Source organism: Typopeltis vanoorti, chromosome 9, assembly GCF_054136105.1.
Source record: "Typopeltis vanoorti isolate ZY-2024b chromosome 9, IOZ_Tvanoo_1.0, whole genome shotgun sequence".
Taxonomy (NCBI): domain Eukaryota; kingdom Metazoa; phylum Arthropoda; class Arachnida; order Uropygi; family Thelyphonidae; genus Typopeltis; species Typopeltis vanoorti.
In genome coordinates, this window is record NC_143557.1 from 2,039,000 (window position 1) to 2,063,412 (window position 24,413).

Here is a 24,413-nt window from a genome sequence, read left to right on the forward strand (position 1 = left end):
TTTCATAATTTACCAGAACAGCCCGCATCGTCTTCAGAATCAAACGGTAAGAGGCAAAAAATGTAATATATGCATTTGATTTTTGCAACATTCGCTGTGTATATTTTGTATTGAATATAAATACCATAAATATTATAATAATATATCTCTCTATTACGATTTTTTTTCGAGGGGGGCCGTGAAATATTTTAATTTTTGTAAAGGGAGCCCTGACATCCAGAAGTTTGGGAAGCACTGGTATAGATAATGAATAACAAAGGGGATAATGTACATTCTTGCCTGACACCAGACTTAATATTAAACCGTCTTCCTCTACTTCCTTCAATTCTAACTGTTGACGAACAATTGAAATAAAGACTAAGAACTGCTTGATATAATTCCCCATTGACACCATACAACTGTAGTGTTTTGAATAGCTTTTCTCTTGGCACCTTTTCATATGCCTTTTCCATATTTGTTGTAAAGTGACACTCTGATTCTGACAGACTCTATTTGGCCTGAATCCAGCTTGTTCTTCACCAAGCTTCCCTTCCACAATCCTTCTCAACCGTTTCTCTAATATACCTGCATAAATCTTACCAGTTACACTCAGTAGAGAAATATCTCTGTATTTTTCACATTCAGTTTTATTTCCTTTTTCATATATGGGTACTATGAAAGCTCTACTCCAATGATATGGAATTTGTCCCTCTGTCCAGGCCTTCAGAACTATGCCGTGCAGCCAGTGTAAGACTTTTATACCTACATAGTTGAGTATTTCTTGTCAAATATCATCTACTCCAGCTGCCTTTCCACAAGGCGTTTGATGGCTTTTCTACTTCAAGTATGGATATGTATTCCTGATTGCATGTCTTTTGAGTGTTTTTTACCACTGTGCTGTCATCACTGCTTGTTTAATTTAGCAATTTTTCAAAGTAATTACTCCATACATCAAGATATCTTTTTCTCCAGTTTTCATGTCACCTTTATCATCTCTGATTCCTTTTACATCCATTTGCAGCTTTTTCAACAACTTCCAGAATCTTCCCATAACTTTTGTTAAAGAATTTTTACAGTGTTTAGCTTTCTTACACATGTCTCAGTATTCTCTAAGAGCACAAGCTGACTCATTCGCGGAACTTTTGATATGCTTTCTTCTTTTCCTTCATTGCCTCTATAACTTCCTTTGTCCACCAAGGGGTTCTGATTTTTCCATTATTGTAGACAACCTCACCACATGCCTCTCTGGTTGAATCAATCAATGTTTTCCTCTGGGTCTGCCACTAAATCACCAAGATTTGGTTCCTGTTCTCAAACTTCTTCATTTTTTCTTGAATAATGTTTGCGTTTTTTAATCTACAGTTCACATCTGAGAGTTGCTCAACTTTTATTCGCTCTAAAACTTTCTTACATGTTCTTCTTTTCAATATGAAATTCAATTTTATCTTGCCAAGACTAAATGATGATCACTTCCAATTTCAAATCCTCTGCACACTCTAGTGTTCTGTACCAGTGAGAAAACATCACTATCAACAATAACATAGTCAATGAGACTTTTCTTATTCCTTGCCTCTTCGCTCCATGTAAATTTATGCACCTTTTTATGTTGAAACATTGTACTAGTAATAACCAGTCGATGTACTGAGCAGAAATCCAACAGTATACGCCATTATTATTTGCTTTGCTCTTTTCTTCAAATTTTACCAAAATATTTTTGTATGTCTGACAATCATTTCCTACTCTGCTATTTAGATCCCTAACAAGGACCAACTTTTCCCTTTTCATTGTGTCAGTTGCTTTCTCTGAAGCCTCAAAAAATTCCTCCACTATACAATGGAGCACCTAAAATTCACAAACAAGGTACACTTGTTTGTGAATTGCCTATGCCCTATTGTGTATAGTATAAACCAGGGTGTCCCAAACTTTTCTGACGACGGAACACTTCACAAATCCTGAAATTTTCACGGAGCACCTCGGTTATTTTGTAATGTATTAATTAATAACTAAATGTTAATTTAGCTGATTTTTGTTATTAATTAAATTGCCGGACTAGTTGGCCGAGTGGTTAGCGTATCCGCTCTCCAGCCAAAAGGCTATGGGTTCGAATCCTACCGTGGGGCATGGATGTTTGTGATTGTCTGTGAAAACAATAGTGGTGATGGTGGACAGTAGATGGCGTTGGTGTAGATGAGGAGGTTTATGGATGAAGTTGAGTGGTGGAGATGGATAGTTGTAGAGTAAGTGCTCTCCCTCGATGAGTTTTAGGACTCCCTGGAGGGAGTCAAGTAATTATTATTATTATTAATTAATAATTAATTAAACATCAATTAAACAAACATCATTAAATTAATTTGTGCTGATTTTCATTGACATATCCCACTCTGATCACCAAAAATTTATATTATTATTATAAGTACTTACGAGTGAATGCAGACTTTTTCTCCTGTGTGCTGGTAGTCTTCCCCTCCTTTTGTACATCTTGGAGATCGCTTTGTAGGCTGGTGGAGGATGATTCACTATCTATTGCATTACAAACACCTTCAATAAGAGATTTCTTAATACCCACATTAAACAAAGTCCCCTGTCTCTTATTCATATCAAAATTTAAATCTGTAGGCCTATTACTTTTAAAAAGTCATGGCACTACGGTTTTGAAACAAGCACTTTCACCCTACAATATGAACTTGCGAAGAAAGTATTCTGTATTACTAGATTTGAGAACCGGATACAGACTACCTTGACCTTCAATTTCAGTGGAAAAATTTTCTTTATACTTCCCTGCTGATTGGTCACTAACATTTCCAACACAGATGTTATTTTGTTCAGTTTTGAGAACAGAGGATGCATACATCACCCATTGTTGTAATGGGCTTGCAGGCAATTTTGATGATCGGTCATAAACAGCGGTATTCTCTTTCCCGATTGTTGAAAGATTTAGATGTGTGAAAATTAATGATAATTCATGAATATTCCCATGTTTAAAAATATGCCGCTTGGTCACTGACATTTGCTACACAGATGTCATTTCCTTCAGTTTTGAGAAAAGAGGATATGCCGCCCATTGTTATAATCCACTTGCAGGCAATTTTTATGACAGGTCATAAACAGCGGTATTCCTTTTCCCAAACGTTGAAAGGTTTCGATGTGTGAAAATTAAAGATACACAGATGCTATTAGGCGTTCTGGGTCTGAGCTTTTCGACACATTCACAAATATTATTCTCATCAGAATATTTCCACTATAAAATATTTATTCATGAAAAATGCTTAGAAAACTAAAATGACAAATTCCAGGTACTTCCTGTGGAACACAGTTTGGGAAACCCTGGTATAAACAGTCCCACTTACAAACTTGCTAAACATTTAGATAAATTACTTAGCCAACCTCATAAATAATTTGCCCTCCTTTGTTAAAAATTCTGTTCACCTAAAAAGTGTTTTAGAAAACCATATCCTAAAAAGGTTCAGACATAATGATTATTTTGATATCACTTGAACATTTAAAAATGTACCATTAATTGAAACCCTTGATTTACTAAAGTCACATTTTCTCCCTGATATATTTGAACTATTTATATTTGCAGTACATGCAGGTTATTTTACATGGAAAGAGAAGATCTTTCTTCCCCTTTAGCCAATTTCTACATAGAACACTTGGAAAAGCTAGCTATGAATACAGCCACTCTCAAACAAGTGGTTTCGCTAAGCTAGTTAAAGATATGTTTGCAATTTTGCCACATACTGCAGGCATATTGGCTACATTTTTAGTGCATTTAAATAGCCAACCCAAAAATCCACTTTACAATGCAACAGGAAGCCAATGAATGTCTGCCCTTCGTGGATAAACTAATCAGACAGCTTCCAGGTAGTTCCTTATTTGTTTTTGTTTATAGAAAACCCACACATACAGGGAGATATTTGCACAAACAAGTCACACCATCATCCAACTCAATAGTAAGGTATCCTAAAAACACTAATTTACAGAGCTACAACTATTTGTTCTAGTGACAATGCTCTTACTGCTGAACTCACTCACTTACATTACACCTTCTAAACCAATGGCTATCATCTCCATAGGACAGAAAAAATTATAAATACTCCCCAGAAATCCAGAAATCATGAAACTGTTACCATCCCATACATTCAAGTATATCTGAAAAGATATCTAGAGTGCTCAATAAATATCAGCTATGCACTGTATTTAAACCTTATGTCAAATTGGTAGCTCTCATTAATTCACGTAAGATAAACTTGCTTCTTTATCACTTCCAAGAGTGTATGAAGTGTCCTGGTCTTGTGACAGCGGTTACTATGGACAGATAGGAAGAAGTGTTAACATATTGGATACATTTTTAGTGCATTTAAATAACCAACCCTAAAATCCACTTTACAATGTAATAGTTTAGGATTGTGATAGAGTGGAATTTTAGGAACTCCTATCTTATCACAATCTAACATGCGTTTCCAAACAAAAAAAGGAATATAAATATTCCTTTTTTTTATTATATATAAATATTAATATATATAATTTAATTATATATAAATATAAATGAATGAGGGGGAATACCTGAATGAGAGAACCTCATCCAGAATCAGAGAAGAGCATTGTAACAATGAGAGTGAAAGTGAAGTATCAAGACAAACTAGATATATCCTCAGACCCCGGCATAACGGTAAAGTGGACCACAGAACTAGAGTATACCCCTTGAGTGAACGTGCTTTTGATAAAAGGAACCCGAATACTGGGAACCTACTCGTGAACAAGCCTTGGTCAACTATACGAAGGGTAAAGGAGGATGGAGACAGAACAGATAAAGGGAAGAAATCAAGAAGACTAAGTCTCCATCGTGGCAAGGAACTTGACAGGACTAGATGCCTCCAATTCACTAGACAATTTTTTGACAAACTGAACACCTCTAAAAGGTTGAGGGGTGATGGAACAAAAATCAAAGTGAGTGAGAGGGAGGAATCCAAGGAGACAGATCATAATAATAGTAGACTAAGTAAAAATGCAAACTATTACAGGGGGCACACGTTACTTCCAGAGTAAACGAAACCCACAACATGAAGGTATGAGATGCCATTAAAAGAGACCCCCCCCCCTCCACTCCTTAGAACAGTAAGGAGGAACACTTGAGAGGTAAAAAAATTTTGGAAAATTTTTAATTGGAAGGGGAGACCTATGTTGGATTGTGATATAGTAGAATTTTAGGAACTCCTATCTTATCACAATCTAACATGCATTTCCAAACAAAAAAAAGGAACATAAATACAGGTGATTGTCTCTGAGTATAAAATTATTGCTATGTAAATATATCAAGTAAATTTTACAATGAGAAATTAAATAAGTGTGTATTTAGTACCACTCACAAATGAGTTAAAATCAATAATGGAAGTGTAAACCTTTAGCAGAGTTATAAAGTAATATGTATTAATAGATATAGAATGTTAGCACAAATTCAACATGAGGTGGGGGAGTGAAGTCCAAAGGACACGGAGCAGTGATGCGAGGAAGCAGCTCGCCCCAAGCAAACAGCGTGACGTCAGCGCACATGGAATAGCGGAGAAGGTTGGACGCCGTGAGGTAAGACCACATGAGTGTGTTGGCTGGACATCGCAAAATGCGAGAAATATAAGGAATATAAAAGAAAAGAGGGAAATATAAGGGTCATGCACCCCTGAAAAAAGGCTTTTTGTTCCTGGATCTCCTAGTGTTCGTCTCGCGGTGGTGAAGGGTGGCAGTGCCTCCATACTGGAGGATTCCGATAAAGGCAGCAGTGGAACTCGGCGGTCGTATCTCCGTGGAAGAAATAAGCATGGCAGTCCATAGAAAATGACACATGGTCATTTCATTTAAGGAGAGGCAGATTCCGGTAGACCATTCATGCGATACAGAACCAAAGGGCAGATAAGTAGACTTTATTTGTATTTCACTGAATGTGAATGAGAGATATGTGCCATGTTGATAAAACAGAAAAGGGAACATTAATGATTTTGATTAAGACTGTGTTGCTATTGTTTTAGAGAGGGTTGCCTTAAATCTTACTGTCTACCACTGTGATAAAGTTCCTTAACATGTTACAGGAAGTTACGAATATGTCTAGAGTGAGAAATTGTTCATTTATAAAGGGATTGTAAAAGATATAAATGCTATCTTGTGTGGTTTGACAGAACTACTGAGAAATAGAAAGATTGAGATAATCATGCATGATTAAGGTATTTAAGAGCATAAATAAGATTCTTACTTTAGAGAATTACAGCATAATCAGTTATAAGTATTTGTAGTATTGTAATATTTTAACTCTATCCTGACTGTCAGGAACTCCCTTAAGATGGGAATTAAGCTAATAGTATTGAATGTACATATTTTTGATATATAATAAACCTTGCTTTTGTATCTAACTAAGAATATCTGTGATTTCTGGAATCCGATGCACCTCTTATAAAAATAATACAAACCTATGCGGGAGACTAGAGAGAAGTAAAGTTTGGCCACGTCTGCAAAGTTGCTAGGTATCATTTAAGTACTGTCCTGAGATCACCTCTTGATTGATAATATTGTTAATCTAATAGCGCTAAGTGGTGCAGCGAAATATAAATTTTCTTGGCGTTTTACGAGAGGTAGATCTCAGACACTTTGATACTCTGGTGTTGCCTCGATCTCGAGGAAATTCCATTGTCCCTCAGAGGTACCACGTGATACCCATATGGAATTTTAATGGGAAACTGACCCAATGACTAAAGAATAGTTTTATGAGTAGAAAGTCGACACAACAAACAGGAAGCTAATGAATGTCTGCCCTTCATGGATAAACTAATTAGACAGCTTCCAGGTAGTTCCTTATCTGTTTTTGTTTATAGAAAACGCACACAAATCAGTCTAGCAGACCATGCCTTGGATATCACTTCACACAGAATCAATTGGAAGAAAGCAAAAGTGCTACACAGAAGTCATTATAAGTCAGATTGTTTCTGGAATCAACAAAAGCTTTAAAACATACACCAAAGCTCAACAAGTTTGGCTGCATAAATTCACCAAAAATTTGGGATACAGTCATTTTAAGAATTTTTTTCCTTCCCTCCTAACATTGATGGTGCATAATTAGGACTTCAGTTCCTTGTCCATTACAATTTTTTTTTAAAAACTAGTCCCACTGTTATACCATTGTTTCATGCACTGTGACAAACTGTTTTTGTGTACTGAAGATGCTGGATATAATAACAGCAAAATACTAGCAAATATGTTAATAAATATTATTTTCTTATCATTCTGTGTTGTTATCAATACCGTGATAATAAATAATATGTACTGCGAAGAATAACATGCCTTTCCATGCATTTGATTGTTCTGAATTTTTACCTTTTTTTAGAAGAATGTCATTCATATTTTAATATACATTATTTCTTTTCTTTTTTTAATTGTTTTTTTTTAATTAAGATAGTGGATATCATAATAACTGTTTCTTGAGAGTTTTGATGATCCCTCACTTCTCTGCCAGGTGGTGGTAACAACTAGCATGTAGATGCCAGCCTGTATTGAACTGCTTTCTGCATACTTCAAAAGCAAGATTGTTATGATCTTCAATTGAGATGAAACAAGCAGGAAGGAAATGTATCTATCTTTTTCTACTTCTGATGTGAATTGGATTGTTTGGTTTAAACAGTTAAGGAAGTCAGTGACATTATGGAGGGATTCTTTTGAGACTGGTGAAATGATGAAAGAATTTCTATATCCAATTACCCAGAAGTGCACCAACAGTCCTTTACTCATTATCACCTAGAAGAGGAGAAAAGGCATTTGATCATCATTTAATGGAATACCCAGCAACTTGCTTTTACTTTTAAAGGTGTGTCTGGTGCTCAGTAGTTGCCTTGTAATCCCATTCTCCACTGTGAATGGACATCACAGGAGCCTTAATGCAACTCTCTGGCCTGCATCGCCTCCAGCTATTCTCCATGTAGTTTGAAGCCATCCTCTCTTCCATCTTCCTGGCGATGAACAATTCATCACTTTCTTGGGCTAATTCTTTTGTGTAATCCATTAAACATGCCCATACCACTCTAAAGATTCGACGTTTCAAGATTCCATCATATTTCCTCATAAATTCAATCTCTCCATAATGGTCTTGTTCCAATCTCTTTGAAAATGAGATATATACACTTAATTCATCATAAGCCATTCATCTTCAGTGCTCTTATATGACTCTTGTGCCTCACATTCAAAGTCCATCCTTCTCTCCTAAACACAATATATTCTATTTGAAGTTTTTTCACTTAGTTATACTATAAATTAAAGAAACCAAAAAATTATATATACTTGGTTTAATCCTTTATCCAAGTGTAAGCAAACAAAGTTTGCACCTGAAGTATTTTCAAGACTGGGACAACTCGTATATTGAAGCTAATGATTTCACATCACTTGCCTTAGTATCTTAGTATCCAGTAATGGAAAGCACATATCCTTACAAGTATGTATAATGCTATGCATTATAGAGAGGGTCACTACCCAAACCTGCTTTGATCTTTATTGAGGTCTCATCAGTGGGAGCGAAACCCAGAGGTGATATTATCTTTAATTTATAGTATAACCAAGTGAAAAAATTTCCAACAACTATCTCTAATCCAAAGTATTTTAATAAAATGGTGTGACACCTTTTGGCTAATCATTTATGGAAATATGACTTCTTCATTACTTTAACCTTAGTATCACCTCTGGGTGTAGCTCCCACTGATGAGACCCCAATAAAGGTTAAAACCAGTCTGGGTAGTGACCCTTCCCATAATGCCTAGTATTATACATACCCATAACGATATATGCTTTGCATTATTGGCTACTAAGGTAAGTGATGTGAAGTCATTTTTCCATATACAAGTAGCCAAAAGGTGTGACACCTTAATTATTAGAATACTCGTGGAAGTTGTTGGAAGTTTTTCCACTTGGTCATACTACAAAATAAAGATACCAAGAAATTATATACTTGGTTTAATCCTTCCCATAATGCGTAGCATTATACATGTGCATAAGGATATGTGCTTTGCATTATGGGATACTAAGGCAGGTGATGTGAAATCATTGGCTTCTATATACGAGTTGCCCTAGTCTTGAAAATACTTCAGGTGCAAACTTTGTTTGCTTAGACTTGGAAAAAGGATTAAAGCATGTATATAATTTCTTGGTATCTTATCAAATGTTTCGACTCCACAGCACACAATTCAATTGTTTAACATTACAGGCTTGGTTGACACGATCATCTACATCTCTCACATGTTCTTAACTAACGAATAATAGATTCTAAGAATGTGAAATGATCTAATGCTTGACTTTAGCTATTAAGAGGTCTAAGTCTCTGTCTTCACCAACGACCAAATATTGTGTTGGTAAATTTAACATGTAGGTCAGCTATGCTGTAAATATCAACCAATTTCCTCATTATAAATCATAAACAATTATCACTTGCTTTCAGGAAACAACAGTGATTGAGTGATGATGCCTCAAATTTCAACTCTCATAGCTCTACATGAAGCATTCCAATGTGCCAGTACTGGATCAAGGTAGATCTTCAACAGGGTCAGTGACATCTCACATCCTTCCTCAGACCTTTGGATATCAAACTCAGATGCAGGGCTGCCCCGTGCAGGTGTAAAGGCTGTGCCCTGCACAAAGGCACCTCGTTACGAGGGTGCCATTTCATTTTAATTTGCAAATTATATTTTCTGGGGGTGCTGAAATATAACGTTGAACAAAGGCGGCACCTATTACCCATGGGGCAGCCCTGCTCAGATGATAGGAGATCCCCACACTTAACAGTTGCTCTGCAACTTCTACATATTCTCAAACTAATGATCGATTCATTCATATTCATCTTCCTCATCAATCCACCATGCCTCAGCTGACCTGTTATATTGTAATGAGTGATTAATCTCAAAGCAAACTCTGATTCGACATCCTCCCTCATATTTTTGTTTACAATTTGTTCACTTTCCTCTTAATAACTTCATACTTTTCCTGATCATTTTGTCTTCCAAAATTAAGCCAAGCTTTATATGCTTCCTTCCTAGATGATGGTCTCTACAGCTTCTTTTATCCACTACACCTTAATGTGATTGAAATTTCTTTCAAAGCCATGTACTTCCTTAGCAGTCTCATGAATGACTTCTTTAATACGATTACAGACTTTGACTAAACATACACGTGACACCAGTAGTAAGATTTTTAATAAGTAAATATTTTGTCCTAAGTATCATAGGACATCTTCACTACCGTTAATTCAAACAATACTAGGAATTACATACAGTTAGGGCACATGATTACAATGGAATCCCTCTATGCATGCAGTAGAGTGTTGTAGAATTACATTAAAATGAGATAACATATATAAATATTATTTTACACAATTAAGGATGACAATTTCCCAGACTTTAGGGATAGTAAGAATGTCATTATGGTTCAAATTTGGTCTGTGACGTAGGGCTTCAGCACTTTCTTTATATAAACGTTCATGTTTATATGAAGATCTATATAGAAGTTTAGTCTTCTTCCAATGGATTCTATGGTTTGGATTTTCAATTCAGTGTTGTGAAAGGCCAGATTTCTGTGGTTTGATGAGACGGATATCCTCTCGATGTTCTGAAATGCATTCGCTAATGGATCTACCTGTCTGTCCATAGTAGGACAATTTACAGGAGCATGGGACCTCGTACACACCAGGTAGCATTAGAGGTTAGAGTTTGTCTTTAGGAGAAGGTAACCAATTGTAGATTTGATTGATAGGTTTGTAGGTAGCAGCGAATTTATATTTCTTCATAATTTTTGAATGACGTTCGGAGATGCCTTTGATATAAGGTATGGGAATCCTACAGGTTTGTTATTGTCTAGGTTGATGTGTGGGGAAGTGGCTGATGATTTTTTGAGTTGTTTTTGGATTGTATCCATTTTGTATGACTGTATTTCTGATTATTTCAAATTCTTGGTTTAAAGATTCTTCAGCAAATTTTTTCAGGACGCTACATTCACAATTCTTCAGCTCATCATCCATCTCAAAAATTTGGCATCATTAAATCATTAGTAACCAGAGCACACAGCTTCTGCTCCTCCGAAGAATCTTTTTTGCATATGAAGTTGATCTATCCACCTTAATCTTGGATGTCTGCAGTCTCTTCTTCCTGTAGGTTTATATTTATATGCTAATTTGGGGATCCTACTGTTACTCATCCTTTCTATGTGGTGTAGCCAATTTTGCTGATATTCTTCTATTTCTTGTATGATATTTTTTATATCTAATAATTTTCTTATTTCTGTGTTTTTCTTTTTATTTAACCTAGTGAGTCCCAGGAGAGGTCTTAAAAACTTCATCTGTGCTGCTTCTAGTCTTTGTTTAAGAATCCAAGTTTCACTTCCAAATTTGAGAGATGGTTTGGAGGTCATGTTATGTAATCTTAATTGAGTTTCTTTAGTCATTTGTTTCCCAAAATTTCTTTTAGTTATGCCAGTAATTCTATTGTAAATTTGTAGTCTTGCTTCCAATTGTCGATCAGTGATGTATTGCGAGATTATATTTCCCAAGTATTTGAATTCTGTAACTTGTTATATTATTTTATTGTTAAGCATAATTCTGACTTTTTGAATGGTGTTTCCACACATTGCCATAGTTTTTGTTTTAGAGATTTTCATTTAAAACTTTTTCGCTATTTCATTTAGATGGTTAGTTGCAATTTGGAGTTTATCTTCTGAATTTGAAATTAGTGCTTGATCATCTGCATAAAGTATTGTATTTAGCTGTATATTATTTGTTAGTTTAACTCCACCTTTGACAGTTGTTTTCCATTCTTTTAAGATTCTGTTTATATAAATGTTGAATAGGATTTGGGATAAGCCACAAACCTTCTCTTACTCCTTTATTTATAGTTATAGGTTATAAGTATTCTTCAGCCAATTTTTTCAGGATGCTACATTCACAATTCTTCAGCTCATCATCCATCTCAAAAATTTGGCATCATTAAATCATTAGTAACCAGAGCACACAGACAGTGCTCGATTTGGGATAAGCCACAACCTTCTCTTACTCCTTTATTTATAGTTATAGGTTATAAGTATTCTTCAGCCAATTTTTTCAGGATGCTACATTCACAATTCTTCAGCTCATCATCCATCTCAAAAATTTGGCATCATTAAATCATTAGTAACCAGAGCACACAGACACTGCTCCTCCAAAGAATTTTTAAAGCAAGAATTGGAAATAATCAAAAATACAGTCATACAAAATGGATACAATCCAAAAACAACTCAAAAAGTCATCAGCTACTTCCCCACACATCAACCTAGACAAGAACAATCCCATAGGATTCCCATACCTTATATCAAAGGCATCTCCGAACGTCATTCAAAAATTATGAAGCAATATAAATTGGCTGCTACCTACAAACCAATCAACCAAATCTACAATTGGTTATTTTCTCCTAAAGACAAACTCTCACCTCTGATACTACCTGGCATGTACGAGGTTCCATGCTCCTGTAAATTGTCCTACTATGGACAGACAGGTAGATCCATTAGCAAACGCATTTCGGAACATTGAGACGATATCCGTCTCATCAAACTACAGAAATCTGGCCTCACACAACACGGAATTGAAAACCCAATCTATAGAATCCATCGGAAGAAGACTAAACTTCTACATAGATCTTTATATAAACATTCATGTTTATATAAAGAAAGTGCTGAAGCCCTACATCACAGACCTAATTTGAACCGTAATGAAGTTCTTACTATCCCTAAAGTCTGGGAAATTGTCATTCTAAATTGTGTAAAATAACATTTATATATGTTATCTCATTTTAATACCTCAAGGGCTCACTTTAGTGAGTATACGGTAGCGGCAAACCCGAGGCACCTGATGCTGGACCATGCCTTACTTCATGTAATATATATCTGTAGACCAGTCCCTACTCTTCTTTATTTCTTGTTGTTTCTATTCCCCCACCCCCACCCCACAATGCTATTAGAGCAGTGGAGAACTAGGGGTAAATCTTTCCTATTATACTATGTTTTTTCCATCTCATGCAGTCTGCTTTCTCTCCCAAAAGGCAGGTTTGGAGGCATTAAGGTGGCAGCCCCACACCGAACTCACCCTGAGAAAGGTTGGTAGCCTATCCAGGGGAAATTTACAATTACTCACAAAGCTCTGAAGAAGAAAAATAGGATGGATTTTATCGCAATTGACCATGCTAATGGATAGGAAACTCCTCTTTGAGAAATTAAAAATAGCTACTCGGAATGTCAGTGGAAATACACCCAAAATTGATGAGCTAAACCAAGAACTAAAAAATAGAAACACTGATATAGCTGCAATAACTGAGACAAAAAAGAAAAAGAAGGGATCTCATCTGGAAGATTATGTCATGATCTTCTCCGGAGTTCCAGAAGACAAATGGGCCTCATCTGTAGTTGCAATTTGGATTAATAAAAAAATGGAAAAACAAAATTTAGGATTATACTTGGGTATAAGATAGAATAATCAAAGTTAGAATGAAAATTATGAATCAAACATTCAATATTTTCAGAATTTATGCACCAGTACATGGAAAAGAGGAAGAGACAGAAGAATTTTACAGAAAACTTCAGGAATGTATTGATGAAACAAATAAAAATGAAGCAACAATCTAGATGGGAGATTTCAAAGCTAGAGTGGGAAATAACCCAATAACAGGATGTATTGGATCAGAGGGAGAATCAGTAATCAATAACAATGGAATTTTATTAAGAGACTTCTGCATATTTAACAGCCTAAAAATCAGCAATACTTTCTTCAGGCATAAAAATATACGTAAGTACACATGGGAAGCAAGAGGAACTAAATCAATAATAGATTACATTATTATTAACAACAAACTAAATAATAATATCAAGGATACAAGGGTTTTTAGAGGAAGCGACACTGATAGTGATCACATGTTTGTAAGCAGATTTGAATTCATAAAAAGAACCACATACTTCAAAAGAAAAAAAAAGATAATGTACCAACATCTAATAAACAGTTTAAAATTCAACTCCTAGAACAGGAGAGTATCAGAAACTTATATAAAAGCAGAATAAGAGATAAAATAAAACCAACCGCAAACAATATTGAAACTGACTGGAAAAATATAAAGGAAACCATACTAAAAGCAGCAGAAGAAAGTTTAGGATATAAATCGAGGAAAAAGAAAAAGTGACTCAAAACTTTAAATGATGACTTAAAGGAATTAATCGAAAGGAAAAAACAGGCTTTTAAAATCTATCTGCAGAGTAAAAAACACTGCTGACTATATAGAATATAAGAAACTACAGGCTGAAGTCAGAAAGCTTTCCAGAAGTATACACAGAGAAGACTGCAGTAAATATGTTAAATCATTAGACCATAAAGAATAGGTTTTAAAATTTTTAGACAACTACAAACAGCAGAAAATGACCAATTAAGAAATAATCTAATTTCCAAAGCAGACTGGATAGAACACTATAAAACATTAAAACATTCCATAAAACATGGAATGAAAAACAAGAAATAAAAAACAATGACAAAACTCACAAAATTGAAGATATCAATACAAAGGAAAGTACAAAAGAAACAGCAATGGAAGAATTAGAAAATGAATTTAAAAATTCAAGAAATAGCCCAGGCCTGGATGGAATATGCATTGAGCTCTTTAAATATGCAGACAATAACTTAAAAGAAAACCTATTTAAACTCTTCAATAATATCTGGAAATATCAAAAGATCCCAAAAGAATGGGAAACTGGAGCAGTAATAAATATTCACAAAAAAGGTCCCAAGGACAAAAATGTGAAAGTTACATTATACTCTCTTAATAACAGCATCTAAACTTGCAAATATTTTAAAGAACAGTTTAATTAAATATACAGAAAATTCTTTAGAAGAAGAACAGTGTGGTCTTAGAAGAGGGAGAGGATGCACAGATGCCTTTTTCACAATGCAACGGATCATAGAAAAAAGAAAAGAATTTAATCTGCCCACTTTTCTTCTATTTATTGACTATGAAAAGGCGTATGATAACATGAACAGAAATTTACTCTGGAGAATATTACAAGATGATAAAATACATCCTCAATTAATTAATGTAATAAAAAGTCTATACAGAGAAACAAAAATGTGCATCAAATTTGCCAATGGAACATTATCAGAACCTATAAATAAAGGAGTAAGACAAGGTTGTGGCTTATCCCCCAATCCTCTATTCAACATTTATATAAACAGAATCCTAAAAGAATGGAAAACAACTGTCAGAGATAGAGTTAAACTAACAAATAATATACAGCTAAATACAATACTTTATGCAGATGATCAAGTACTAATTTCAAATTCAGAAGATAAACTCCAAATTGCAACTAACCTCTAAATGAAATAGCAAAAAAATTTAAAATGAAAATCTCTGAAACCAAAACAAAAGCTATGGCAACGTGTGGAAACACCATTCAAAAAGTCAGAATTATGCTTAACAATAAAATAATAGAACAAGTTACAGAATTCAAATACTTGGGAAATATAATCTCGCAATACAACACTGATTCACAATTGGAAGCAAGACTGCAAATTTACAATAGAATGAATGAATGGCATAATTAAAGAAATTTTGGAAAACAAATGACTAAAGAAACTCAATTAAGATTACATAACATGACCTCCAAACCATCTCTCAAATTTGGAAGCGAAACTTGGATTCTAAAACAAAGAAACAAACAAAGACTAGAAGCAGCACAGATGAAGTTTCTAAGACCTCTCCTGGGACTCACTAGGTTAGATAAAAAGAAAAACACAGAAATAAGAGAACGATTAGATACAAAAAACATCATACAAGAAATAGAAGAATATCATCAAAATTGGCTACACCACATAGAAAGGATGAGTAATAATAGGATCCCCAAATTAGCATATAAACCTATAGGAAGAAGAGACTGCAGGCATCCAAGATTAAGATGGAAAGATCAACTTCATCTGCAGAGCAGGAACAGGACATAAAAAGCCTATACCTGAATTGCTCAGACAATGAGGACAACGATCTCATTTTAATGTAATTCTACAACACACTACTGCATGCACAGAGGGATTACATTGTAAGCACTCCCTAACTGTATGTAATTCCTAGTATTGTTTGAATTAACTATACTGAAGATGTCCTATGATACTTAGGGCAAAATATTTACTTATTAAAAATCTTACTACTGTGGTTAAATGTGTATGTTTAGTCATGAATGCTCCACAGGTTTCATTATACAACAAAGATTATAGATTTTATTAGCACTCCAATTGTCATGCACATTCAATCACTGATTGATTCTACTTTTATAGTCCTTTTAAACTCTCATCTTGAAGAAGGCTGGTTCCCACATTGCTCATTTCTCCTTTTTTATCCATTCCAGGCACAAATATCTGAGCAAGTAACAGGTAGTGTGGCCCACATTCTGCACCTCTCAATACTTGCAAAATTCCTTACAAGGCAGTGTCTATGTTGTCATTTTGTAATTAGATGGTCAATAATAGATCATAAACCTCTTGTATGCTGCACCCTAATAAATGTGATATCTTTATGCTGGAAGCATGAAATCACCAGCTGGCACTCATATGCTTCACACAGTACCATTATCAAAAAGGTCCAACTGTTAGGTCTCAGTTCTTTGACCAACTGTGCTGCTTGGTTATTTCTACACGTCTCCATCTATTTACTCAACTATTCAAAATCTTTGTTTTGTCAATTACTGGAAAAATACTTATTATAGGTGATTCTCACATCAACAAACAAAAAGGTGATAAAGGAACAGTTTGTCATTTTATGAAAACATTAACAATAGTAAGAGTTCATTGTACTTAGATGTTAAGAGAAAACACATAGAGGTTCTTGGTTACTCCAAAGACTTTGTGAACTACAAAGTGTTATATATAACAATTTTAGATATTTGTTTTTCTTAATTATAGTACCATTACCTTAGTTCACAGGGTAACTAATATTTGTTATTCAAGGGAATTCCCTAAATAGAAATCGCAGAAGATGCATCCAAAATTCAATATTACTGTGGTATGATGACTTTGGCTTATATCAAAGACACACATAGAGAGGAGAGAAGACAAACAACTCAGAAACATTTTTGCCAAATATACATAAATCTTGTTTTTCACACTTCTTAAAAACTCTCTCTGTTCTATTCACATTAAAAATTGAAAAAATTCATTTTCATATCCTAATACAATGATTCTCTTACATCATGATATTTTTGAAACACTGCTAAACTTGAAAGTGACATCCTTCATTTTGGTCACATTGACAGAATTGTCAAGAATTCTGAGGGAGTCAGCTGAAGTTGTGGTAACACATCAATTTAACAGCTGTTAGGTGAAGAGGTACAATAGGTATACAAATGTCTAAAAAATTCAATATGATCTGATCACCTTGAAGGCAAAAGATATTATATTTCACAGATATCATATATTGTATTAAACTCCTTTACCATGCAAAGCAAGGAATCAGTACATGCAGAGCATATCATTTTAAATAAATGAAATACTGTGGATTAAAACAAAAAGCTATACATAAATTCAAGTTTAATCACAAAACAGGATCTGATTCATGTGGGAAGGTCACAATTATGAGGCAATTCATGTGTCATTATTCAGTATGATGTTATTTTGTATAATGCAGATGGTTTCTCATTTGCCTAATATTTCTGACTGAATAATGTTACATTAATTTAGGGACTCTCATTTATTACCTTTTAATACAAATAATTTCCAAAAAGTTGAGTAAACATATTTAATACAATATGCAAGTTGGAAAAAACTTCTGCTAATTTATTTATCTAAACCTAATAAATGTAAGAAAAGAATACCCTTTTACTGCCTATGTTTACAGTATATATATGTAATATAATAAAACATACCTGTAAAGTTTCACATTCAGCTTGCAAACGGCTACTAAGAGAGCGAAGCTCTTTACTGCGTCCTTCTGCTTGTTCTAACTGTGCTTCTAATTCAGCTTCCAATTCTCGACTACTTTCCTGAAATTCTTCTAGTTCTTGCTGACTTTCTTTTAACCTAATCAATAAAATCAGTGAAAAAAACAATAAAAAAAGCAAAACTATTAAATTAGAAAGCTTGTCATATATATTAATAGTTATTTAAGTGTTGTTTTATAGAAATATTTTTACTAAAAATTCTAAAAGCATGATTAAAAATGTTTGCACTCTAAATAAAATAGAAACTTGCTGGAATTTGAATCCTTATAATTCAGATGACTCATAAACTGTCAAACTTACAGTATTTATCAACACATTACATAAATTTAAAAAATGATACTATCCACATTGTCATATGCATGCATGATATTAGAGAAACCTGATGTTACTTAGTGAGTGTGTGTGTGTGGGGGGGAGATGTCATTAGATAGACGCTGAAGAGGTTTATAATAAATCTCTGGAAGGGAAAAAACCAGGTGTCATCCCTCGAATCTTAGTAGGAGTTTACATCTCAGGATTAGAATTTCTGCCCGAATTTCTACTTCAAGTAGAGAAATGGATGTGTATTCCTGACTGCATGCCTGTTGAGTGTTTTTTACAACTATACTCTCACTGCTTGTTTCATTTAGCAATTTTTCAAATTCATTACTCCGTATTTCTAGGATATCTTTTTCTGCAGTTTTCATGTAATTTTTTTCATCTCTAATTCCTTTTACAGCACTCTTTCCTCCATTTCTGAGCTTCTTCAACAACCTCCAGAATATCTTGCCACCTTCTTGACATTTATTTTCTATGTTCTTACCATAGTCTTACCATGAACTTCTGTTTAGCTAATTTTATACAGTGTTTAGTTTTGTTACATTTGTCTCTATATTCTGTAAGAGCACAAACTGGTTAATCGCCAGGAATTTTTGATATGCTTTCTTCTTTTCCTTCACTGCCTGTTTAACTTCCTGTGTCTACCATGGAGTTCTAATTTTTCTCTCCTTGCAGACAACTTCACCAACATACCTCTCTGGCTGAATCTCCAAGGTTTGCTTCCTGTTCTCAACCTCTATTTTTTCTTGAATTCTTGAAGTAGAGAAAGCCATCAAAGGCTTGAAATATGGAAAGGTAGGAGGAACAGATGATATTCGACAAGAAATGCTCAAGTACAGAGGTATAACAGTCCAATGGCTGCACTGCATAATTCAGAATGCTTGGAGAGAGGGACAAATTCTGAATGATCGGAGTAGAGTTCTCATAATACCCATATATAAAAAAAAAAGGGAATAAAACTGAATGTGAGAATTACAGAGGTATTTCTCTACTGAGTGTTCCTAGTAAGATTTATGGAAGTATACTTGAGAAACAGTTGAGAAGGATTGTGGAAGAAAAGCTTGGTGAAGAACAAGCTGAATTCACCAAACAGAGACTGTCAAGATCAGATCTCTACTTTACAATAAACAGTTGAGAAATCATGGGAATACAACAAAGATCTGTATTTAAGTTTTGTAGACCTGGAAAAGGCATATGACAAGGTGCCAAGAGAAAAGATATTCAATACTCTACAGTTATATGGTGTCAATGTGGCATCATATCAAGTAATACTTAGTCTTTATAAGTCAGCAGTTAGTATCGAAGGAAGTACAGGAAGATGGTTTAATGTTAAATCTGGTTTCAGTCAAGGATGTACATTATCCCCTCTGTTATTCATTATTTATATGGATCACATTATGAAGGAAAGTGGTATTAAACCTAATATCAAAATTGGAGATGTTAATCTCTGCTGTTTGCTTTATGTGAGCGATGTTATACTTCTAAATAAATCCACTACAAGCCTGCAAGATTCCCTGACTAAGCTGAATAACTGTTGTAATAGATATGGCATGAAGGTCAGCAATAAAAAGACAAAGACAATAAAAATAGGTAGAAGCATTGAAAATATCAACTGCATTGTGAATGGACAACCTATGAAACTAGTCAAACATTTCAGTTATTTAGGCAATATTTTTAGCGAAGATGGTAAATTAAATACGGAAATAGACAACAGAATCAACAAGGCTGGTATGGTTAGGAAGTCAACTGAATAAATTTATATGAAATAAGAAAGAATTTAGTCAAAACACTAAATTAGCTGTATACAAGACAGTGTTCAAACCAATTTTAACTTATTGATCTGAGGAGGTGGGTTAGAAATAAAACACTTGACCAAAGACTAGAGACCACAAATATGAGAGTCCCGAGATATTGCCATTGATCGCATCAATGGCAATATCGTATTAAAAACGAGGATATTAGGAAAGAACTTGACCTTGTCGGCAACCGGGAATGCGTTAGCAGAGCTAATCTCAGGTGGTATGGTGACTTAAACAGAATGGGAGAAGAAAAATTAGCAAAACAAGTGTTCCCTGCCAGATTGGCAGGAAAAAGACCCAGAGGAAGACCAACATATAGGTGGATTGATACAGTAAAAAGTACCTTAGAAGACAGAAATATAAGACCTGATAATATTGGAGCCTTGACATTTAACAGACTGATTTGGAGGAAAATTGTAGATAGGAAGTTAGTAATGATGTAAATTTTTCGTGTAGTACTATGATATCCCGTACACTCCTTGAGGGTACATGGCAGGAATTTGATGATGATGATATATAGTGAATTCAAAGTGAAATAACCTATATAAGGAGTGAACATTCAGGGTGTGCTAGGTGTGTGATGCACATAATATCTAGGTGCGTGATGCACAAAAAATATAATATCCATAAAATGGTTATTTCGAAATAACCATTTTATGGATATTATATTTTTACATTAACTCCCATTAAAGACTCCCCTAATTAAAATTAAACTAATACTAAACAATATACTAATGCTTCATGGAAAGGAAACTTTTCGAAGGGTGAACATTGTATCACATCCGCTTTAATAACCCAGGTATACGGTCATGAATATGGACACCTTCGGGCCCTGTGAACAGACATGCAGATAGGGCAACGGATAAAATTCTTAAAGTTCTAGTTGTTTTAAACCATCCATAAGGTGAGGTAGTGTGAGCTGAGATAACAGCACCTAGAAATCAGTGGCTATAATTGGTTATTGTGTCAACCAATCCAAATGAACATTATCATTTATCACGAGCTGGTTTTTTTTTTTTTTTTTCTGAGTGGAATCTGTTTTGCGTGTGTGAAGTGCGAACTGACGTGGTAGGAAAGTTTTTATATTTAGTATAGACAAGCTTTTAACATATAATTTTCCATAAATTTGTAACTTTTTTTTGCCCATATTTACAATGGGAAACAGCGCTGATGATCTAATGAATGTCCAGTTTTCTGCTAGAATTTTTACAGATTTTATGACTAGTCGAAGGAGGCAAGTCTCATTCTCCTCTTCCAAATTTACTATTATATTTACACTTTCGAGTTATTCAAATATACCAACCAAATATAGCATTCTCCTTCATTATTTTTTTCTTCATTATTTAATATATCTTAAAACAAACACATTGTGCGCTCTATGCAGATTTGGTTACAATTAATTGATAAATTAAACTATTCAAAGTTATCCTACAATTAATTGCATTGGACCAATTAAGATAAACGCTGATGTGCTATGCACTCTTAAAAGTTTCATACATTGATAAAAATGCAATCATTGATCAAATTGACATGAAATTTTGTAGTTTGGATTGCATAAGCCACACAACAGCACACCCAACCGAAATGGGCACATGATGCCACTGATATATACATACAGGCAGTCCCCAGGTTACGAACGAGATACGTTCCTGAGAATACCTTTTGGCCGGATTTGTATATAACTCGGATAGCTGATGAACAGCACATATACTTTTTCACAGTAATAATAATAATAGTATAATAACTCATATTTGGCAATAATAATACAGTGTAATACTGTAGTAATAATAATAATAATACCCCCATACTGTAATAATATGTTACAGAAAGAAACTATTGTGCTCCTTCTTTTAATTCAAACAAACAGAACATAAGAGACTAGTTTCCGAATTATTAATTTTCCTTATGGGGGAGACGAAAGTCATCCTGTGCGTAAGCGACCGTATAAACAATGAGACTAACCGCCAGTATAAAGATGCTGCGTCAACGAACCGCTTATGCCATGCATGTTTGTTTACATGCACGGAAGAAACTAGATCCAGAATTACTAATTTAATTATTAATTATCCTTATGGGGGAGCTCGTTCATAAGTAAGGAACATCGTAAGTCGGGTTATCCATAACCCGGGGGTTGCCTGTATATGAATCTGGACAATAAATTTATAGATTAAATGCATAGTACATTAGTTCTGTGGGTAGGCTAAATTGGAATTGCATTATATAAATTCAGTGAACTGACTAAAAGTGTCTCATTTTTATATTTTGACTTTTTTTTTTTTTTTTAAATGGTACACCTACATATGAGTGGCTCTTCAGCCTATAAAATGCCAGTAATACTGGTAAAAACTTGAGAAGAAACCTGTTACAACTGGATTTGAAGAATTAATTACAGACCGAACAATTCTTCAGGAAAGATAAACCAAGATAGGGTGATGTCCTAAGATTTAAAGGACAATGAGGGAATTAACGATGCTTAAGTTGATGAATAGTAATCATGGAAATATGCGAAGAAAATGCATGACTGTAAAGCAAAAACGTAACGTCTGGGAGAAACCAACTGTAGTGGTTTCTTCCAGAATCAGTCAATTCTGACTGATTGCTTTAATTCACTGACTCACTCACACACACATACACACACACACAGTATGAGAATTGCTGGAAAGCCTTGTACTATCATACATATGGCATGGTTGACAAGCTGCAGTACAGTTTGCAAAGCATGTTTGTTGCTTTTGGCAAAAAAAAAAAAAAAACACATATATATGAATAAAAAAAAATTCTAAAGAAACTATCAAGATTTGAATAGTTCTTGCCGGCCTAGTTGGCCGAGTGGTTAGCATACTGCTCTCCAGCCAAAAGGCTATGGGTTCAAATCCTGCTGTAGGCATGGATGTTTGTGATGGTCTGTGAAAATACTAGTGGTGGTGGTTGGCAGTAGATGGCATTGATGTAGTTGTGGTTCGTTGTAGTTGGTGAATTGAGTGGTGGAGACGGAGTAGGTGCCCTCCCTCGATGAGTCTTTGGACTCCCTGGAGGTGTCACGTAATAATAATCAGTAATTGAATAATTAGGATGGATACTGCAATAAAAAGCAAAGAAATAACTAGATCGAAAAGCAAAACATTTTAGGATGGCTAGCTAAGCATAAAATAAAATAAAAATGTTCTATAAAAAGAGGAGTGTGCACTGAAAAACAACACCTCTACCAAGACCAAAAGAGAGCACAAATGTTATGATCACAGATCCAGACGATGCGTGTTTTTGTTTTTTTGATTGTAAGAGCATAGTTCACTTTAAATTCACTAAACAAGGGCAAATAGTGAATTCACATTGTTATTTAGAAGTGCTGACAAGTGTTACATGTAAGTGTTCCTGAGAAGAGACCTGACTTACGCCAAACAATTGGATCATCCACCACGACAATGCCCCTGCACATGATGTAACAGATATCCATGAATTTTTGAGTAAAAAATCGATCGCAAATTGGACCATCCAATGATATTCTGCCAGTTGTGCTCAAAACATGTGCCCCAAAATTAATACCCATCATATATTGCCTATAAGCTATCATATTCAACTGGCATCTACCCAATTGAACTGAAGCAGGCCTTTATCCAGCCTGTACCTATAAAGGGAGACAAAAGTCAGACATCTATCATCCTATTTGCTCTATCTTAATATAAAGTGATGGAAAAGGCTATCAGCAACCAGCTTCTTCTTCTACCTGGAGACTCAATTAATTAGCGATCATCAATATGAATTCTATGATTCTCATTCTACAGCTGACCTCCTTGCTAATCTCACCCACATTTGGATAGGCCATGGAAAGATTTTGAGAACATCCTATATGATCAACTCTCAATATTTTAAAGGCATTTGATCATGTCTGGCATCAAGGCCTCTTGAACAACTACAATCGTATGGTCTCCCTCCTGCACTTTGTGATTTGACTGCCAGCTTCAGCACTGCCCACTGTAATCCAGGAGTTTTGTACTCTTACCAACGCTCTTCCACCTTTACATCAATGACCTTCTCTCTATCTCTCTGACTTCAAATCGTATTCATCAATTTGCCAATGATAGTACTCTTCATGCATCTTCCTCATTCAAGAAACTCTGTAGTACTCAAATGAGAGAAGTCTTAATATCTTCCACAACCAATGATTTAAATACTGACCATGATATCTCAAATTTGGTGAAGATAACAGTAAATTTCAATTCCATAAAATCTCAGAAGTGGAAGTGAAGTAGGATCAAGAAAGATCCTACTTCACTTTCACTTACTTCTGATAGTGGTCCAATTTCTTGAAATGAAATT

At 34.7% G+C, this 24,413-nt stretch overlaps 1 protein-coding gene across 9 annotated transcripts in view; it reads right to left on the bottom strand.

Annotated features, from left to right (window-relative positions):
- LOC150102845 (nuclear distribution protein nudE-like 1-B) overlaps positions 1–24,413 on the bottom strand; it is a 303,402-nt gene that overhangs the window by 180,035 nt on the left and 98,954 nt on the right. For all 9 annotated transcript variants that reach the window (XM_090398534.1, XM_090398535.1, XM_090398533.1 and 6 more), the window contains one exon: positions 17,905–18,058. In XM_090398534.1, the coding sequence (XP_090254660.1) occupies positions 17,905–18,058 (154 nt within the window). The remainder of the gene's footprint in view (positions 1–17,904; positions 18,059–24,413) is intronic.